General features: G+C 46.1%; 1 protein-coding gene across 1 annotated transcript in view; it reads left to right on the top strand.

Moving 5' to 3' along the window:
- Positions 1-6,723: 6,723 nt before the first annotated feature.
- LOC110532851 (PDZ domain-containing protein 4-like) overlaps positions 6,724-21,113 on the top strand; it is a 59,164-nt gene continuing 44,774 nt past the window's right edge. The window contains exon 1 of the mRNA XM_036989040.2: positions 6,724-7,285. Within this exon, the coding sequence (XP_036844935.2) occupies positions 7,226-7,285 (60 nt within the window). The 5' untranslated portion in view covers positions 6,724-7,225. The remainder of the gene's footprint in view (positions 7,286-21,113) is intronic.

Below are 21,113 nucleotides of genomic sequence, written 5' to 3' on the forward strand. Positions count from 1 at the left end.
TGGTTGGAGAGACCCCACTCTGGGTGCTGGTTGGAGAGACCCCACTCTGGGTGCTGGTTGGAGAGACCCCACTCTGGGTGCTGGTTGGAGAGACCCCACTCTGGGTGCTGGTTGCAGAGACCCCACTCTGAAAGGACACCACATTGGTTGCTGGTTACAGAGACCCCACTTTGGGTGCTGGTTGCAGAGATCCCATTCTGGGTGCTGGATGCAGAGACCCCACTCTGGGTGCTGGATGCAGAGACCCCACACTGGCTGCTGGTTGCAGAGACCCCACTCTGGGTGCTGGTTGCAGTGACCCCACTCTGGGTGCTGGATGCAGAGACACCACTCTGGGTGCTGGATGCAGAGACCCCACTCTGGGTGCTGGTTGCAGAGACCCCACTCTGGGTGCTGGTTGGAGAGACCCCACTCTGGGTGCTGGATGCAGAGACCCCACTCTGGGTGCTGGTTGCAGAGACCCCACTCTGAAAGGACACCACATTGGTTGCTGGTTGCAGAGACCCCACTCAGGGTGCTGGATGCAGAGACCCCACACTGGGTGCTGGTTGCAGAGACCCCACTCTGGGTGTTGGTTGCAGAGACCCCACTCTGGGTGCTGGATGCAGAGACACCACTCTGGGTGCTGGATGCAGAGACCCCACTCTGGGTGCTGGTTGGAGAGACCCCACTCTGGGTGCTGGATGCAGAGACCCCACTCTGGGTGCTGGTTGCAGAGACCCCACTCTGAAAGGACACCACATTGGTTGCTGATTGCAGAGACCCCACTCTGGGTGCTGGTTGCAGAGACCCCACTCTGGGTGCTGGTTGCAGAGATCCCACTCTGGGTGCTGGATGCAGAGACCCCACTCTGGGTGCTGGTTCACATTACTCAGAGGAATGGGTTAATAATAGTGTAATGAATGCAAAACACTGCATATGTAATTACTGTTTCTATGAGCTTATCAACATTGTGTGTTATGCTGTGCTCTGTCTGGTTTTTCTATGAGATTATCAACATTGTGTGTTATGCTGTGCCCTGTCGGGTTTTTCTATGAGATTATCACATGATGTGTAATGCTGTGCTCTGTCTGGCTTTTCTATGAGATTATCAACATTGTGTGTTATGCTGTGCTCTGTCGGGTTTTTCTATGAGATTATCAACATGATGTGTAATGCTGTGCTCTGTCTGGTTTTTCTATGAGATTATCAACATGATGTACTATGCTGTGCTCTGTCTGGCTCTTCTTTACGCCATCTGTTATTAAACTGTTGTTACATGGCTCAGATAGTGGGATTTGATTTGGTATTCGTTCTGCTGCTTTTCTCCCTCCCTCCCTCCCTCCCTCCCTCCCTCCCTCCCTCCCTCCCTCCCTCCCTCCCTCCCTCCCTCCCTCCCTCCCTCCCTCCCTCCCTCCCTCCCTCCCTCCCTCTGTCTGTCCAAACTGTTTAATGCTCTCCTCCAAAAACAAACCACTTAATCTGTGTTAGTCTGACACAAACATGTGATGCAGAACAGTTGTTCACCAGAGATACAGGGAGAGTATGCAGGACAGGGGAGGAGACAGAAAGGAGAGAGACAGAGAGTATGCAGTACAGGGGAGGAGGCAGAACGGAGAGAGGGAGAGAGACAGAGAGTATGCAGTACACGGGAGGAGGCAGAACGGAGAGAGGGAGAGAGTATGTAGGATAAAGGAGGAGGCAGAACGGAGAGAGACAGAGAGTATGCAGGATAAAGGAGGAGGCAGAACGGAGAGAGACAGAGAGTATGCAGGATAAAGGAGGAGGCAGAACGGAGAGAGACAGAGAGTATGCAGTACAGGGGAGGAGGCAGAACAGAGAGAGACAGAGAGTATGCAGTACACGGGAGGAGGCAGAACGGAGAGAGGGAGAGAGACAGAGAGTATGCAGGATAAAGGAGGAGGCAGAACGGAGAGAGACAGAGAGTATGCAGTACAGGGGAGGAGGCAGAACAGAGAGAGACAGAGAGTATGCAGTACACGGGAGGAGGCAGAACGGAGAGAGGGAGAGAGACAGAGAGTATGCAGGATAGGGGAGTAGGCAGAACGGAGAGAGACAGAGAGTATGCAGTACAGGGGAGGAGGCAGAACGGAGAGAGACAGAGAGTATGCAGGATAGGGGAAGAGGCAGAACGGAGAGAGGGAGAGAGTATGCAGGATACGGGAGGAGGCAGAACGGAGAGAGACAGAGAGTATGCAGGATAGGGGAGGAGGCAGAACGGAGAGAGACAGAGAGTATGCAGTACAGGGGAGGAGGCAGAACAGAGAGAGACAGAGAGTATGCAGGATACGGGAGGAGGCAGAACGGAGAGAGACAGAGAGTATGCAGGATAAAGGAGGAGGCAGAACGGAGAGAGACAGAGAGTATGCAGGATAAAGGAGGAGGCAGAACGGAGAGAGACAGAGAGTATGCAGTACAGGGGAGGAGGCAGAACAGAGAGAGACAGAGAGTATGCAGTACACGGGAGGAGGCAGAACGGAGAGAGGGAGAGAGACAGAGAGTATGCAGGATAAAGGAGGAGGCAGAACGGAGAGAGACAGAGAGTATGCAGTACAGGGGAGGAGGCAGAACAGAGAGAGACAGAGAGTATGCAGTACACGGGAGGAGGCAGAACGGAGAGAGGGAGAGAGACAGAGAGTATGCAGGATAGGGGAGTAGGCAGAACGGAGAGAGACAGAGAGTATGCAGTACAGGGGAGGAGGCAGAACGGAGAGAGACAGAGAGTATGCAGGATAGGGGAAGAGGCAGAACGGAGAGAGGGAGAGAGTATGCAGGATACGGGAGGAGGCAGAACGGAGAGAGACAGAGAGTATGCAGGATAGGGGAGGAGGCAGAACGGAGAGAGACAGAGAGTATGCAGTACAGGGGAGGAGGCAGAACAGAGAGAGACAGAGAGTATGCAGGATACGGGAGGAGGCAGAACGGAGAGAGACAGAGAGTATGCAGTACAGGGGAGGAGGCAGAACAGAGAGAGACAGAGAGTATGCAGGATAGGGGTGGAGGCAGAACGGAGAGAGGGAGAGAGTATGCAGGATAGGGGAGGAGGCAGAACGGAGAGAGACAGAGAGTATGCAGGATAGGGGAGGAGGCAGAACGGAGAGAGACAGAGAGTATGCAGGATAGGGGAGGAGGCAGAACGGAGCTGCAAATGAGGACATGGTGAAAGAAAACGTGGGAGGGAGGGAGGGAGGGAGGGAGGGAGGGAGGGAGGGAGCAGACTGGAGGGAAAATGTATTGTGGCTGCTGGATTTTGGCTTCCGCTGCTGCGCTGCTTTGCCTGCGTACTACAGTATCTCAGCCTGCAGCTGTGGAGCAGAGCAGAGCAGAATAGAGAAGACCAGAACAGAATAGACGAGAGCAGAACAGAATAGATGAGACCAGAACAGAATAGACGAGAGCAGACCAGAACAGAGCAGAGCAGAACAGGATGAGCTACAGTTTTAATACACTGAAGGAAAGAGGAGGAGGAACACGAGAACACCTCTACTGCTGCAGCCACAGCTCCAGCTTCACAGCGCCAGCTTCACAGCGCCAGCTTCACAGCACAAGCCACAGCTCCAGCTTCACAGCCTTTGTATTGAGAAACAGTGGCGCAGGACCAGAGAAGGAGCAGTGAGCTACAACACAGCTAGAGACATCTGTATCAGCCAGCCATTCAGGACCAGAGAAGGAGCACGTTTATAGCAGCACACAGCCAAGAGAAACATCTGTGACAAACCTGAAAGAAAAGGCTACTCTTGACTGCTTTTTGGACTACGGTGGACTACAGTGTCTGTGCCCTGGTAGGACTCAGTGAATCACAGTCCTGGCTGGTAGATGGATTCAGTGATTCAGCTGGTAGATGTATTCAGTGATTCAGCTGGTAGATGTATTCAGTGATTCAGCTGGTAGATGTATTCAGTGATTCAGCTGGTAGATGTATTCAGTGATTCAGCTGGTAGATGGATTCAGTGATTCAGCTGGTAGAGGGATTCAGTGATTCAGCTGGTAGATGGATTCAGTGATTCAGCTGGTAGATGTATTCAGTGATTCAGCTGGTAGATGGATTCAGTGATTCAGCTGGTAGAGGGATTCAGTGATTCAGCTGGTAGACATATTCAGTGATTCAGCTGGTAGATGGATTCAGTGATTCAGCTGGTAGATGTATTCAGTGATTCAGCTGGTAGATGGATTCAGTGATTCGGCTGGTAGAGGGATTCAGTGATTCAGCTGGTAGACATATTCAGTGATTCAGCTGGTAGATGGATTCAGTGATTCAGCTGGTAGAGGGATTCAGTGATTCAGCTGGTAGATGGATTCAGTGATTCAGCTGGTAGAGGGATTCAGTGATTCAGCTGGTAGAGGGATTCAGTGATTCAGCTGGTGTGTCTGTATGGATGTGGGGAACTACAGCGTTGCCTAGCAGGATCCTCGGAGTCAGACTTCGCCGGAGGATTAACCTTCCAGACATCAAGAAGAGAAAACAGGAAAGGGGAATCGGTCTCACTCTGTCCCCTCATCGTGACTACAACCCCTTTTCTAAGGTGAAGTTTTCATCAACCTTTCGTATTGACTGAAGAGGAAGAGACAGGAGATATGGATTCCTACACATCTAGCTAATTCATCTGATGGTTTCAGTGTGGTAATGAACTTTTTTGTTTGTTGCCTCATGCGTTTATTTTCCGTCCTCTCTTTCATCATCCCCATCTTTAATTTAGTAACATATTCTGTAAGTGTTACTGGGGCTGTACAAGTTAGCCATGAATCCTTATATTAAAGGCTAGGTAAGAGATGTGTTCACACTGGTCAGATTTGAAGATTCAGCACATACATAAAGGAATAGGACGAAATATCTCGACAAACGATGGCTGTTTTTTGTTGTTGTAGTATACTAAAAAGAAATACAGAGAAAACACAATGACACTCTGACAGTTCCTGAAGAAACAGTAGATCACTAACAGCCCGTCAGGCTTGAGCCTTTAAGACACAATGAAAGGAGACGGAGGGACAGTGGAGTGCGCCAACGGGTAAAGCATCCACCATTTGACCTCTGACACATCAGGGATACCTGACTGTCAACACAATATTTCATTTATGTGACGTTCTACATGTTCCATTTGCGTTGTTTACATCCACACAGGTCCAGAATATATATATATATATATATATATATATATACACTATTAAAACGTCCATAAGAGGAACAGAAGAATGAGATAGAAGTTGTAAGGCCTTGATAGTAAGGTAATAAAGACCAGAATACATCATAGGTCTGTTCTCTTCCTCGTAACCACACGACAGACAGACAGACAGACAGACAGACAGACAGACAGACAGACAGACAGACAGACAGACAGACAGACAGACAGACTGACAGACAGACAGAGCGTTAACAGTGGGTAGTGGCAGTGAGTAGGAGTGAGATAATAATGACTCTCCCCAGGGGAGATACAGTGGGTTGGGTAATGTTCACAGAGTGCTATTCCCTCTCTGGGGAGAAGCCTTCTGCTTTCAGCTTTGATGATGGAGGCTCGTCGTTGAGGAAATTCACCAGGAGGAGCAGCTATCTCTCTGGAAGTGAATGCAAAGTAGTCGCTACTTAATTATCTATACATATGGGTACACTATAGTTTCTTCTGTGCTTTGTTTTACTACCCAGAGCCAGAGAAATATATAAGAAATGGAAAATGTTATTGTTATAAATTGAAAAAATATTCCCTGAGGAGAACAGTGAGATTTAATGTATTTTGCTTTTGTGATCTGTTACAGTAGAATATATGATCAAATAAAACACAAGCATTTTCATTCCTCTTTTCTCCCATCTCAATCCGTACATTTTATTTAGCAACATTTTACACCAAAATAAAATCTCTTCTCATGCCTAAACTCAAATACACATGAACACGTGTGGAAGTTGGCAAGTTCTTGTTTTTTGCCTTGAAAATCCCAGAGGCTGAACGAAAAGCTCAGAGGCTGAATGAAAATCTCAGAGGCTGAATGAAAAGCTCAGAGGCTGAATGAAAATCTCAGAGGCTGAACGAAAAGCTCAGAGGCTGAAGGAAAAGCTCAGAGGCTGAATGAAAATCTCAGAGGTTGAACGAAAATCTCAGAGGCTGAACGAAAATCTCAGAGGCTGAACGAAAAGCTCAGAGGCTGAACGAAAAGCTCAGAGGCTGAATGAAAATCTCAGAGGCTGAACGAAAAGCTCAGAGGCTGAATGAAAATCTCAGAGGCTGAACGAAAAGCTCAGAGGCTGAACGAAAATCTCAGAGGCTGAACGAAAAGCTCAGAGGCTGAACGAAAAGCTCAGAGGCTGAACGAAAATCTCAGAGGCTGAACGAAAAGCTCAGAAGCTGAACGAAAAGCTCAGAAGCTGAACGAAAATCTCAGAAGCTGAACTAAAATCTCAGAAGCTGAACGAAAAGCTGAGAGAAATAGAAACACATGTAGTTAGCTTCATTGGTACTTTGCTAAACATGTCTTTCTTTGAGGAGGGATTCTTTTGAAATATCCACAAATGAATAGGTGATGGACATGATTGTCTCACCATTTCCCATCTCTGAGAGAGATCCTCATCACTGAAGCGTCATTGAACTAAAGAGGACACAGTGTCTGAGGCTTGAGGACAGTCGAGTCAGCTCTGTGCTGGCCACACGACTTTACCACAGTGGATCTAGGGTATCCTCATCACATAAAAAAAACTAACCTACGGAGTCTGTGCAGAGGACACACAACACGGTGATTGAGACCCGAAAACATCAGAGCTAGGAGGACAAGATTCAGGACCGGAGTCGGGACCAGAGTCAGGACCAGATCCAGAGTCAGGACCATATCCAGGACCAGATCCAGAACCGGAGTCAGGACCAGATCCAGGACTAGAGTCAGAACCAGAGTCAGAACCAGACCCAGGACTAGAGTCAGAACCAGATTCAGGACTATAGTCAGAACCAGACCCAGGACCATATCCAGGACCAGATCCAGAACCGGAGTCAGGACCAGATCCAGGACCAGAGTCGGGACCAGATCCAGAACCGGAGTCAGGACCAGATCCAGGACCGGAGTCAGGACCAGATCCAGGACCAGAGCCAAAAACAGATCCAGTACCGCAGTCGGGACCAGATCCAGAACCGGAGTCAGGACCAGATCCAGGACCGGAGTCAGGACCAGATCCAGGACCAGAGCCAAAAACAGATCCAGTACCGCAGTCGGGACCAGATCCAGGACCAGAGTCGGGACCAAAGTCAGGATGGGGTGTAACATGTGTGTGGTGAACCGGCCGGAGCAACAGTACAAAGTTATGTTCCAGGTGAGAACCTCTACTGCTCCCCCCCCCCCCCCCCCCCTCCCCCCTTCTGCTCACCTCACCCCACCAGGGTTGGGGTCAATTCAGTTAACTGGTTCTGACCCCAAACCCTGCTCTCCAAAAGTTCATGACCCCTTCATATCTATCTCTTTCTCTACAAGAGTGTGATGTACTGTATATCTGCCTGCTTCAGCCAGTTATTCTTTTGGGTCTTTAATTCATCTTCTACACAGCCACATTGGGGGCAACTCAGATCAATGTTTCCAGGGAGAGGCATTTGATTGATGATTTTCAGATCGTAGTCCATTTTAATGGGATATGATTTTTTTTTTTTTACAAATGGTGTCAAGAACCATTTTCAGAGACATGTTAACTGTCAAAATTTATGAATAGCACCACGAAAACCCCACGTTGTATCACAGTAGGCCCTGCTCATCCATTATGCAGAGCAGCTAATTAGACTATTGATTAAGGTCGCTAGTTCACAGAGCTGAAACTACTACTCTCCTCTGGTTAAGGTTATTATGTAGTCAATTACTTTTTCATTTCAATGGCAGAACGTACTCACACTTTACCCCATTTTGTTTGTGTTACAGCCTGAATTTAAAATGCAATAAATTGAGATTTTGTCTCACCTCATAATGCCAAAGTAGAATTATGCTTTAGATTTTAAAAAATATATATTTTTTTTAAACAAATTCATTAAAATTGAAAAGCTGAAATGTTTTGGAGGCAATAGGTATTCAACCCCTTTGTCATGGCCCAATCAACTTCAGGAGTAAAACATTTCAGTAATTAACAAGTCACATAATAAGTAGCATGGACCTATTCTGTGTGTAATAATAGTGTTTAACTTGATGCTTATGATCTAAGCATAGTCACTTTTCCCCTTCCCCTATTTATCACATGCGCCGAATAAAACAACAACAACAACAACAACAACAATAACAACAACAACACCTTACAGTGAAATGCTTACTTACAAGCCCTTAATCAATAATGCAGTTTTAAGAAAAGTAAGATAAGGAATACAAAATAATACATATAATTCAAGATCAGTAAATAACAATAGTGGAGCTATATACAGGGTATTACGGTACAGAGTCAATGTGGAGGCTATATACAGGGTAACCGGTACAGAGTCAATGTGGAGGCTATATACAGGGTATTACGGTACAGAGTCAATGTGGAGGCTATATACAGGGTAACCGGTACAGAGTCAATGTGGAGGCTATATACAGGGTATTACGGTACAGAGTCAATGTGGAGGCTATATACAGGGTATTACGGTACAGAGTCAATGTGGAGGCTATATACATGGTATTACGGTACAGAGTCAATGTGGAGGCTATATACAGGGTATTACGGTACAGAGTCAATGTGGAGGCTATATACAGGGGGTACTGGTACAGAGTCAATGTGGAGGCTATATACAGGGGGTACCGGTACAGAGTCAGGGTGGAGGCTATATACAGGGGGTACCGGTACAGAGACAATGTGGAGGCTATATACAGGGTATTACGGTACAGAGTCCATGTGGAGGCTATATACAGGGTATTACGGTACAGAGTCAATGTGGAGCTATATACAGGGGGTACCGGTACAGAGTCCATGTGGAGGCTATATACAGGGTATTACGGTACCGAGTCAATGTGGAGGCTATATACAGGGTATTACGGTACAGAGTCAATGTGGAGGCTATATACAGGGTATTACGGTACAGAGTCAATGTGGAGGCTATATACAGGGTATTACGGTACAGAGTCCATGTGGAGGCTATATACAGGGTGTTACGGTACAGAGTCAATGTGGAGGCTATATACAGGGTGTTACGGTACAGAGTCAATGTGGAGCTATATACAAGGGGTACCGGTACAGAGTCCATGTGGAGGCTATATACAGGGGGTACCGGTACAGAGTCCATGTGGAGGCTATATACAGGGGGTACCGGTACAGAGTCCATGTGGAGGCTATATACAGGGTGTTACGGTACAGAGTCCATGTGGAGGCTATATACAGGGTATTACGGTACAGAGTCCATGTGGAGGCTATATACAGGGTGTTACGGTACAGAGTCAATGTGGAGGCTATATACAGGGTATTACGGTACAGAGTCCATGTGGAGGCTATATACAGGGTGTTACGGTACAGAGTCAATGTGGAGGCTATATACAGGGTATTACGGTACAGAGTCAATGTGGAGGCTATATACAGGGTGTTACGGTACAGAGTCAATGTGGAGGCTATATACAGGGTATTACGGTACAGAGCCCATGTGGAGGCTATATACAGGGTATTACGGTACAGAGTCAATGTGGAGCTATATACAGGGGGTACCGGTACAGAGTCCATGTGGAGGCTATATACAGGGGGTACCGGTACAGAGTCCATGTGGAGGCTATATACAGGGGGTACCGGTACAGAGTCCATGTGGAGGCTATATACAGGGTGTTACGGTACAGAGTCCATGTGGAGGCTATATACAGGGTATTACGGTACAGAGTCCATGTGGAGGCTATATACAGGGTGTTACGGTACAGAGTCAATGTGGAGGCTATATACAGGGTATTACGGTACAGAGTCAATGTGGAGGCTATATACAGGGTGTTACGGTACAGAGTCAATGTGGAGGCTATATACAGGGTATTACGGTACAGAGTCAATGTGGAGGCTATATACAGGGTATTACGGTACAGAGTCAATGTGGAGCTATATACAGGGGGTACCGGTACAGAGTCCATGTGGAGGCTATATACAGGGGGTACCGGTACAGAGTCCATGTGGAGGCTATATACAGGGGGTACCGGTACAGAGTCAATGTGGAGGCTATATACAGGGGGTACCGGTACAGAGTCAATGTGGAGGCTTTATACAGGGGGCACCGGTACAGAGTCCATGCGTCAATGTGCGGGGGGGCACCGGTGTCGAGGTAATTATGTATATGCAGGTAGGGTTATTAAAGTGGCTATGCATAGATTATAGTAGCAGCAGTGTAGGGGGGGTGCAAATAGTAGTCAGGGCAGCCATTTGATTCGCTGTTCAGGAGTCTTATGGCTTTGGGGGTTGAAGCTGTCTAGGAGCCTCTTGGACCTAGACTTGGCGCTCGGGTACCGCTTGCAGTGCAGTAGCAGAGAAAACAGTCTATGTCAAGGGTGGCTGGTGTCATTGACAGTTTTTAGGGCCTTCCTCTCACACAGCCTGGTATAGAGGTCCTGGATGGCAGGAAGCTTGGCCCCAGTGATGTAGTGGGCTGTTCTCACTACCCTCTGTAGTGCCTTGCGGTCGGAGGCCGAGCAGTTGTCATACCAAGTAGTGGTGCAACCCGTCAGGAGGCTCTCGATGGTGCAGCTGTAAAATCTGTTGAGGATATTTTGAGGATCTGAGGACCCATGCCAAATCTTTTCAGTCTCCTGAGGTGGAATAGGTTTTGTCGTTCCCTCTTCACAATGTCTTGGTTATGCTTGGACCATGTTAGTTTGTTGGTGATGTGGACACCAAGGAACTCGAAGCTCTCAACCTGCTCCACTACAGCCCCATCAATGAGAATGGGGTCGTGCTCTGTCCTCCTTTTCCTGTAGTCAACAATCACCTCCTTTGGACTGAGCACGCACCCCTGAGAGGCCCCAGTGTTGAGGATTTTGTTGCGAAGACCGATTTTCAGGATGCCTCATGGTCTGACACACTCTAGCTCTGTCACCTTTCACCACAGATGAGGAAGTGTAACATAGACAGATGTGCAGTATTGATACCCATCCAATGTATAAACTGATATCTCCAGCTTAAACTGACATATTTCTTTATGGGGATTTTTTCATTATGCTAATAAGATTTCCGCAGGGGCGTGGACATTGACATTAATGGTTCAATGCAGTAGTCTTCTGTGTTGATCACTTTAAATGCGGTCCCCCCTCTCTCCCCTGTCCTCCCCCCTCTCTCCCTCTCCCCTGTCCTCCCCCCTCCCTCTCCACTGTCCTCCCCCCTCTCCCTCTCCCCTGTCCTCCCCCCTCTCCCTCATCCTCCCCCCCTCTCCCTCTCCCTCACCCCCCCCGTCTCTCCCCATGACCTCCCCCGTCTCTCCCCTGCCCCCCCCCTCTCCCCCCTCTCTCCCCTGCCCTCCCCCCTCTCTCCCCCGTCCTCCCCCCTCTCCTTCTCCCCCATCCTCCCGACCTGCCTGTTCTCCCTCTCCCCCATCCACCCCCCCTCTCTCCCGACCTACCCTCCTCTCTCCCTCTCCCTTGTCCTCCCCCCCTCTCCTTCTCCCCCTTTCCTACCCCCTCTCTCCCTCTCCCCCTGTCCTCCCCCCTCTCTCCCTCTCCCCCGTCCTCCCCCATCTCCCCCGCTCTTTCCCTTATCCTCCTCCCCCATCTCCCCCTGTCCTCCCCCCTCTCTCCCTCTCCCCCCTCCTCCCCCATCTCCCCCTTGTCCTTCCCCTCCTCCCCCTCCTTACAACCTCATTCATTATAGAAATGTGTTTGTTGATTGATCTGGGCTAGGATCATAACACTCCAGATCCCACTGTATGACGTTTCCCTGTGTGTGTGTGTGTGTGTGTGTGTGTGTGTGTGTGTGTGTGTGTGTGTGTGTGTGTGTGTGTGTGTGTGTGTGTGTGTGTGTGTGTGTGTGTGTGTGTGTTATTGCACCTACTCCTCAGTCCTCCCCACAGATGGCTGCTTCTGTAACCCCCACAGCAACACTGCCATCCTCAACACTGCCATCCTGACACAATTCAAATCACATTTGGATTTACAACAGACACATTTATCTACAAACAGACGTAGACTTTACAGGGAGCACTAGTACAAGATCAATGTCCAGAGGTACGAAGTATTTTAGGTAGATATGCACAGTACCAGTCGAAAGTTTGGACACACCTACTCATTCAAGTTTTTTTTTTTACTATTTTGTACTTTGTAGAATAAACTATGAAAAAACACATATGAAATCATGTAGTAACAAATCAAAATATATATTATATTTGAGATTCTTCAAATAGAGACCCTTTGCCTTGGGGACAGCTTTGCACATTCTTGGCATTCTCTCAACCAGCTTCACCTGGAATGCTTTTTCAACAGACTTGAAGGAGTTCCCACATTATGATGAGCACTTGTTGGCTGCTTTTTTCTTTCACTCTGCGGTCCGAATCATCCCAAACCATCTCAATTTGATTGAGGTCGGGTGATTGTGGAGTCCGGGTCATTTGATGCAGCACTCCGTCACTCTACGCCTTGGTCTAATAGCCCTTACACAGCCTGGAGGTGTGGTGGGTCATTGTCCTGTATCACTACAGAATTATGTGGTAGCCATGTGGTCGAGGGGAATTCCTTCTCATGATGTGCATATCGGCTCGTACGACTGTCCGGTTGTTGCAGTGTTGTTACAGATGAACCGGAGTTAGAACCTTGAGCTTCGCTTTAAAAAAATATGTTAGCATTGTCAGAAATGCTACAAAAAGATAGCACATTGTTGGTTCTCAATAATGGACAGAAATTAGCATGTGAGAGCGATAAATTATACATTTAGTAAAAATGGTTGCACCTTCAAATGTTGCCAATACCAATTAAAAAAAAATAATCTAATGTGACTTTAATGACATTATAGTCTTGTTTTAATCCAAGGTCTAGAATATGAGCTTCGTGGGTAAAGAAAATAGTCTGAAAATGAAAATGCTAACAACCCCATTTAAAACCTGGTATGTGGTTCTCATGAAGTGTGTTATCTACCTCCAGCTGATTTGCAAATATTCATCGATATTGGTGTCATATGTGTGTTTGTATTTATTATGGATCTGCATTAGTTCCTGCCAAGGCAGCAGCTACTCTTCCTGGGGTTTATTATGGATCTACATTAGTTCCTGCCAAGGCAGCAGCTACTCTTCCTGGGGTTTATTATGGATTTTTATTAGTTCCTACCAAGGCAGCAGCTACTCTTCCTGGGATTTATTATGGATCCCCATTAGTTCCTGCCAAGGCAGCAGCTACTCTTCCTGGGATTTATTATGGATCTGTATTAGTTCCTGCCAAGGCAGCAGCTACTCTTCCTGGGGTTTATTATGGATCACCATTAGTTCCTGCCAAGGCAACAGCTACTCTTCCTGGGGTTTATTATGGATATGCATTAGTTCCTGCCAAGGCAGCAGCTACTCTTCCTGGGGTTTATTATGGATCTTAATTAGTTCCTGCCAAGGCAGCAGCTACTCGTCCTGGGGGTCCACCAAAATTAAGGAACATTATTAAAAACATTGCAATACATTTACAGCAGTTTTCACGACATATTAAGTGTGTGTCATCAGACCCCTATTCTACTATCACATATCTACAACACAAAATCCATGTGAACGTGTGTGTAAAGTACGTATGTTATCGTGGGTTTGTATACTTGTGTCTGTGCCTATGTTTGTGTTGCTTCACTGTCCCCGCTGTTCCATAAGGTGTATTTTTATCTGTTTTTTAAATCTAATTTTACTCCATGTGTCAGTTACTTGATGTGGAATAGAGTTCCATGTAGTCATGGCTCTATGTAGTACTGTGGAATAGAGTTCCATCTAGTCATGGCTCTATGTAGTACTGTGGAATAGAGTTCCATGTAGTCATGGCTCTATGTAGTACTGTGCACCTCCCATAGTCTGTTCTGGACTTGGGGACTGTGAAGAGACCTCTGGTGGCATGTCTTGTGGGGTATGCATGGGTGTCTGAGCTCTGTGCCAGTAGTTTAGACAGACAGCTCGGTGCATTCAACATGTCAATACCTCTCACAAATACAAGTAGTGATGAAGTCTTTGAGCCAGGAGAGACTGAAATGCATATTATTAATGTTAGCGAAGTGTGTATATCCAAGGGCCAGCCGTGCTGCTCTGTTCTGAGCCAATTGCAGTTTTCCTATGTTCCTCTTAATGGCACCTGACCACATGACTGAACAGTAGTCCAGGTGCAACAAAACTAGAGGCTGCCTTGTTGATAGTGCTGTTAAGGCAAAGCAGCACTTTATTATGGACAGACTTCTCTCCATTTTAGCTGTCAATATGTTTTGACCATGAAAGTTTATAATTCAGGGTTACTCCAAGCAATTTAGTCTCCTCAACTCGCTCAATTATCACATTATTCATTGCAAGATTTAGTTGAGGTTTAGTGTTTAGTGAATGACTTGACCTTCTATTTTGATATTTTCAGTGGTATTGTTAACAAACACGCCCCCATAAAGAAAATGAGAATTAAAAACAGGTTCCGTCCCTGGATCCACCGTGATCTTGCAGTTACTCCACCTCAAGGATACCATTTGGCGAAAGGCTCGGCACACGCATACTCGATCAGGCAAATGAGAAATAAGTGCACTCAGACTATCTAGGCCAAAGTTAGTTACTTTAAAGCTCAGTTCTCTCTCTGTGGGTCTAACCCCAAGAAGTTCTGGAAAACGGTTAAAGACCTGGAGAATAAACCCTCCTCCTCACAGCTGCCCATGTCCCTTAATGTTGATGATGTGGTTGTTACTGACAAGGAGCACATGGCTGAGCTCTTTAATCACCACTTCATTAAGTCAGGATTCCTATTTGACTCAGCCATGCCTCCTTGCCCATCCAACATTTCCTCATCTCCCGCCCCTTCTAATGCGACTATCCCTGATGCTTCTCCCTCTTTTTCCCTGGCCATCAACACAGTTTCTCCTTGCAGGTGGTCACTGAGTCTGAGGTGATAAAATAACTCCTGAAACTTGACCCCAAAACAACATCTTGCTCAGATGGGTTAGACCCTTTCTTCTTTAAGATTGCTGCCCCTATCATCACCAAGCCATTCTCTGACCTTTTAACCTGTATCTTCTTTCTTCTTTAAGGTTTCTGCCCCTATCATCACCAAGCCTATCTAGCCAATGACCTTTTTAACCTGTCTCTCTTCGCTGGGGAGGTTCCCATTGCTTGGAAGGCAGCCACGGTTCATCCTGTATTTAAAGTTGGAGATAAAGCTGATGCTAACTGTTATAGGCCTATTTCTATTTTGCCCTGTTCATCAAAAGTGTTGGAAAAACTTGTCCATAATCAACTGACTGGCTTTCTTGATGTCTATAGTATTATCTCGGGTATGCAATCTGGTTTCCGCTCAGGTTATGGATGTGTCACTGCAACCTTAAAGGTCCTCAATGATGTCACCATTTCCCTTCATTCTAAGCAATGTTGTGCTGCTATTTTTATTGACTTGGCTAAAGCTTTTGATACGGTAGACCATTCCATTCTGGTGGGCTGGCTAATGACTATTGGCGTCACTGAGGGGTCTTTGGCCTGAACTACTTCTCCCAAAGAGTGCAGTGTATAAAGTCAGAAAATATGTTGTCTCATTCACTGCCTGTCACCAAGGGAGTACCCCAAGGCTCAATCCTAGCCCCCACGCTCTTCTCAATTGACATCAACATAGCTCAGGCAGTAGGAGGCTCTCTCGTCCGTTTATATGCAGATGATACAGTCTTATACTCAGCTGGCCCCTCCCCGGATTTTGTGTTAAATGCCCTACAACAAAGCTTTCTTAGTGTCCAACAAGCTGTCTCTACCCTTAACCTTGTTCTGAACACCCCCGAAACAAAGGTCATGTGGTTTGGTAAGAACAATTCCCCTCTCCCCACAGGTGTTATTGCTACCTCTGAGGGTTTAGAGCTTTAGGTAGTCACCTCATACAAGTACTTGGGAGTATGGCTAGACGGTACACTGCCCTTCTCTCAGCACATATCAAAGCTGCAGGGTAAAGTTAAATCTAGACTTGGTTTTCTCTATTGTAATTGCTCCTCTTTCACCCCAGCTACCAAACTAACCCTGATTCAGATGACCATCCTACCCATGCTAGATTATGGAGCAGTAATTTATAGATCGGCAGACAATGGTGCTCTCGAGCGGCTAGATGTTCTTTACCATTCGGCCATCAGATTTGCCACCAATGCTCCTTAAAGGACACATCACTGCACTCTATACTCCTCTGTAAACTGGCCATCTCTTTATACCCGTCGCAAGATCCACTGGTTGATGCTTATTTATAAAACCCTCTTAGGCCTCACTCCCCCCCTATCTGAGATATCTACTGCAGCCCTCATCCTCCACATACAACACCCGTTCTGCCAGTCACATTCTGTTAAAGGTCCCTAAAGCACACACATCCCTGGGTCGCTCGTCTTTTCAGTTCGCTGCAGCTAGCGACTGGAACGAGCTGCAACAAACACTCAAACTGGACAGATTTATCTCCATCTCTGCATTCAAAGACTCAATCATGGACACTCTTACTGACAGTTGTGGCTGCTTTGCATAATGTATTGTTGTCTCCACCTTCTTGCCCTGTGTGTCGTTGTCTCCACCTTCTTGCCCTGTGTGTCGTTGTCTCCACCTTCTTGCCCTGTGTGTTGTTGTCTCCACCTTCTTGCCCTGTGTGTTGTTGTCTCCACCTTCTTGCCCTGTGTGTTGTTGTCTCCACCTTCTTGCCCTGTGTGTTGTTGTCTCCACCTTCTTGCCCTGTGTGTTGTTGACTTTTCCCCAATAATGTTTGTACCATGTTTTGTGCTGCTACCACGTTGTGTTACTACGATGTTGTTGTCATATTGTTCTGCTTCCATGTGCTGCTACCATGTTGTTGTCATGTTGTGATGCTACCATGCTGTTTTATCATGTGTTGCTGCCTTGCTATGTTGTTGAGTTAGGTCTCTCTTTATGTAGTGTTGTCTCTCTTGTTGTGATGTGTGTTTTGTCCTGTATTTAATTTTTTTAAATATATTTTTCATCTCAGCCCCCTCCTTTTGCCTCTTGGTAGGCTGTTATTGTAAATAAGAATTTGTTCTTAACTGACTTTGCCCTTTTAAAGAAAGGTTAAATAAAAATAATAAATACAGTGATTTTAGTTTTAGAAAAATGTAGGACTAACTTATTCCTTGCCACACATGCTGAAACTAATTGCAGCTCTTTGTTAAGTGCTGAGTCATTTCAGTCGCTGTGTTAGGTGACGTGTGTAGTTGTTGAGTCATTTCAGACGCTGTGTTAGGTGACGTGTGTAGTGTTGAGTCATTTCAGTCGCTGTGTTAGGTGACGTGTGTAGTGTTGAGTCATTTCAGTCGCTGTGTTAGGTGACGTGTGTAGTTGTTGAGTCATTTCAGACGCTGTGTTAGGTGACGTGTGTAGTTGTTGAGTCATTTCAGACGCTGTGTTTGGTGACGTGTGTAGTTGTTGAGTCATTTCAGACGCTGTGTTAGGTGACGTGTGTAGTGTTGAGTCATTTCAGACGCTGTGTTAGGTGACGTGTGTAGTTGTTGAGTCATTTCAGACGCTGTGTTAGGTGACGTGTGTAGTGTTGAGTCATTTCAGTCGCTGTGTTAGGTGACGTGTGTAGTTGTTGAGTCATTTCAGACGCTGTGTTAGGTGACGTGTGTAGTGTTGAGTCATTTCAGACACTGTGTTAGGTGACGTGTGTAGTGTTGAGTCATTTCAGTCGCTGTGTTAGGTGACGTGTGTAGTTGTTGAGTCATTTCAGACACTGTGTTAGGTGACGTGTGTAGTTGTTGAGTCATTTCAGACGCTGTGTTAGGTGACGTGTGTAGTGTTGAGTCATTTCAGTCGTTGTGTTAGGTGACGTGTGTAGTTGTTGAGTCATTTCAGACGCTGTGTTAGGTGACGTGTGTAGTGTTGAGTCATTTCAGACGCTGTGTTAGGTGACGTGTGTAGTGTTGAGTCATTTCAGACGCTGTGTTAGGTGACGTGTGTAGTTGTTGAGTCATTTCAGACGCTGTGTTAGGTGACGTGTGTAGTGTTGAGTCATTTCAGACACTGTGTTAGGTGACGTGTGTAGTGTTGAGTCATTTCAGTCGCTGTGTTAGGTGACGTGTGTAGTTGTTGAGTCATTTCAGACACTGTGTTAGGTGACGTGTGTAGTTGAGTCATTTCAGTCGCTGTGTTAGGTGACGTGTGTAGTGTTGAGTCATTTCAGTCGCTGTGTTAGGTGACGTGTGTAGTTGTTGAGTCATTTCAGACGCTGTGTTAGGTGACGTGTGTAGTTGTTGAGTCATTTCAGACGCTGTGTTAGGTGACGTGTGTAGTGTTGAGTCATTTCAGACGCTGTGTTAGGTGACGTGTGTAGTTGTTGAGTCATTTCAGACGCTGTGTTAGGTGACGTGTGTAGTGTTGAGTCATTTCAGTCGCTGTGTTAGGTGACGTGTGTAGTGTTGAGTCATTTCAGTCGCTGTGTTAGGTGACGTGTGTAGTTGTTGAGTCATTTCAGACACTGTGTTAGGTGACGTGTGTAGTGTTGAGTCATTTCAGACGCTGTGTTAGGTGACGTGTGTAGTTGCTGAGTCATTTTAGACACTGTGTTAGGTGACGTGTGTAGTTGAGTCATTTCAGTCGCTGTGTTAGGTGACGTGTGTAGTGTTGAGTCATTTCAGTCGCTGTGTTAGGTGACGTGTGTAGTTGTTGAGTCATTTCAGACGCTGTGTTAGGTGACGTGTGTAGTTGTTGAGTCATTTCAGACGCTGTGTTAGGTGACGTGTGTAGTGTTGAGTCATTTCAGTCGCTGTGTTAGGTGACGTGTGTAGTTGTTGAGTCATTTCAGACGCTGTGTTAGGTGACGTGTGTAGTGTTGAGTCATTTCAGACGCTGTGTTAGGTGACGTGTGTAGTGTTAAGTCATTTCAGTCGCTGTGTTAGGTGACGTGTGTAGTTGTTGAGTCATTTCAGACACTGTGTTAGGTGTCGTGTGTAGTGTTGAGTCATTTCAGACGCTGTGTTAGGTGACGTGTGTAGTGTTGAGTCATTTCAGTCGCTGTGTTAGGTGACGTGTGTAGTTGTTGAGTCATTTCAGACGCTGTGTTAGGTGACATGTGTAGTGTTGAGTCATTTCAGACGCTGTGTTAGGTGACGTGTGTAGTGTTGAGTAATTTCAGACGCTGTGTTAGGTGACGTGTAGTGTTGAGTCATTTCAGTTGCTGTGTTAGGTGACGTTTGTAGTGTTGAGTCATTTCAGTCGCTGTGTTAGGTGATGTGTGTAGTTGTTGAGTCATTTCAGACGCTGTGTTAGGTGACGTGTGTAGTGTTGAGTCATTTCAGTCGTTGTGTTAGGTGACGTATGTAGTTGTTGAGTCATTTCAGACGCTGTGTTAGGTGACGTGTGTAGTGTTGAGTCATTTCAGACGCTGTGTTAGGTGACGTGTGTAGTGTTGAGTCATTTCAGACGCTGTGTTAGGTGACGTGTGTAGTGTTGAGTCATTTCAGACGATGTGTTAGGTGACGTGTGTAGTGTTGAGTCATTTCAGACGCTGTGTTAGGTGACGTGTGTAGTGTTGAGTCATTTCAGACGCTGTGTTTGTTGACGTGTGTAGTTGTTGAGTCATTTCAGACACTGTGTTAGGTGATGTGTGTAGTGTTGAGTCATTTCAGACGCTGTGTTAGGTGACGTGTGTAGTGTTGAGTCATTTCAGACGCTGTGTTAGGTGACGTGTGTAGTGTTGAGTCATTTCAGACGCTGTGTTAGGTGACGTGTGTAGTGTTGAGTCATTTCAGACGCTGTGTTAGGTGACATGTGTAGTGTTGAGTCATTTCAGACGCTGTGTTAGGTGACGTGTGTAGTTGTTGAGTCATTTCAGACGCTGTGTTAGGTGACGTGTGTAGTTGTTGAGTCATTTCAGAAGCTGTGTTAGGTGACTTGTGTAGTGTTGAGTCATTTCAGACTCTGTGTTAGGTGACGTGTGTAGTGTTGAGTCATTTCAGACGCTGTGTTAGGTGACGTGTGTAGTGTTGAGTCATTTCAGACGCTGTATCAAAAGACTGTATGTTCCACAGTAGAGATAACTTCGTACGTAAATATCTTCTCTGTAATTGAAGAGCAGAATTTTGGCTTCATAGAAACATGATTGATAGTGATTCCAGGGGAAATATTGCAGTTCTGACGCAATTTATTCATTTATATTTATTTATTCATTTATTTTATTTATTTATTTATTATTTATTTATTGTTTATTTATTTATTTAATTTCACCTTTGTTTAACCAGGTAAGCTAGTTGAGAACAAGTTCTCATTTACAACTGCGACAAACAACAACACAGAGTTACACATGGAGTAAAACAAACATTCATTCAATAATACAGTAGAAAAAGTCTATATACAGTGTGTGCAAATGAGGTAAGATTAGGGAGTTAAGGCAATAAATAGGCCATAGTGGTGAAATAATTTACAATATAGCAATTAAACACTGGCATGATATACTGTATGTGCAGAAGATGAATGTGCAAGTAGAGATAGGGGATGAGAAAGGGGATGAGGTAGTTGGATGGGCTGTTTACAGATAGGGGATGAGGTAGTTGGATGGGCTGTTTACAGATAGGGGATGAGGTAGTTGGATGGGCTGTTTACAGATAGGGGATGAGGTAGTTGGATGGGCTGTTTACAGATAGGGGATGAGGTAGATGGATGGGCTGTTTACAGATAGGGGATGAGGTAGATGGATGACTGGGCATTCCATGTTAGTTCAATGTCATTTCATTGAAATTACGTGGAAACAACATTAATCTAAACCCTATGTCCAGTGGGGAGGTGATTAAACCAAACTGGAGCCGTATGAATGAATCATTTAACCAGAATGGAGCCATATGAATGAACCATTTAACCAGACTGGAGCCGTATGAATGAACCATTTAACCAGACTGGAGCCGTATGAATGAACCATTTAACCAGACTGGAGCCGTATGAATGAATCATTTAACCAGACTGGAGCCGTATGAATGAATCATTTAACCAGACTGGAGCCGTATGAATGAACCATTAAACCAGACTGGAGCCGTATGAATGAACCATTAAACCAGACTGGAGCCATTTGAATGAATCATT

The sequence above is a fragment of the Oncorhynchus mykiss genome, chromosome 9, assembly GCF_057628025.1.
Source record: "Oncorhynchus mykiss isolate SJ-2025 chromosome 9, ASM5762802v1, whole genome shotgun sequence".
NCBI classification, from domain to species: domain Eukaryota; kingdom Metazoa; phylum Chordata; class Actinopteri; order Salmoniformes; family Salmonidae; genus Oncorhynchus; species Oncorhynchus mykiss.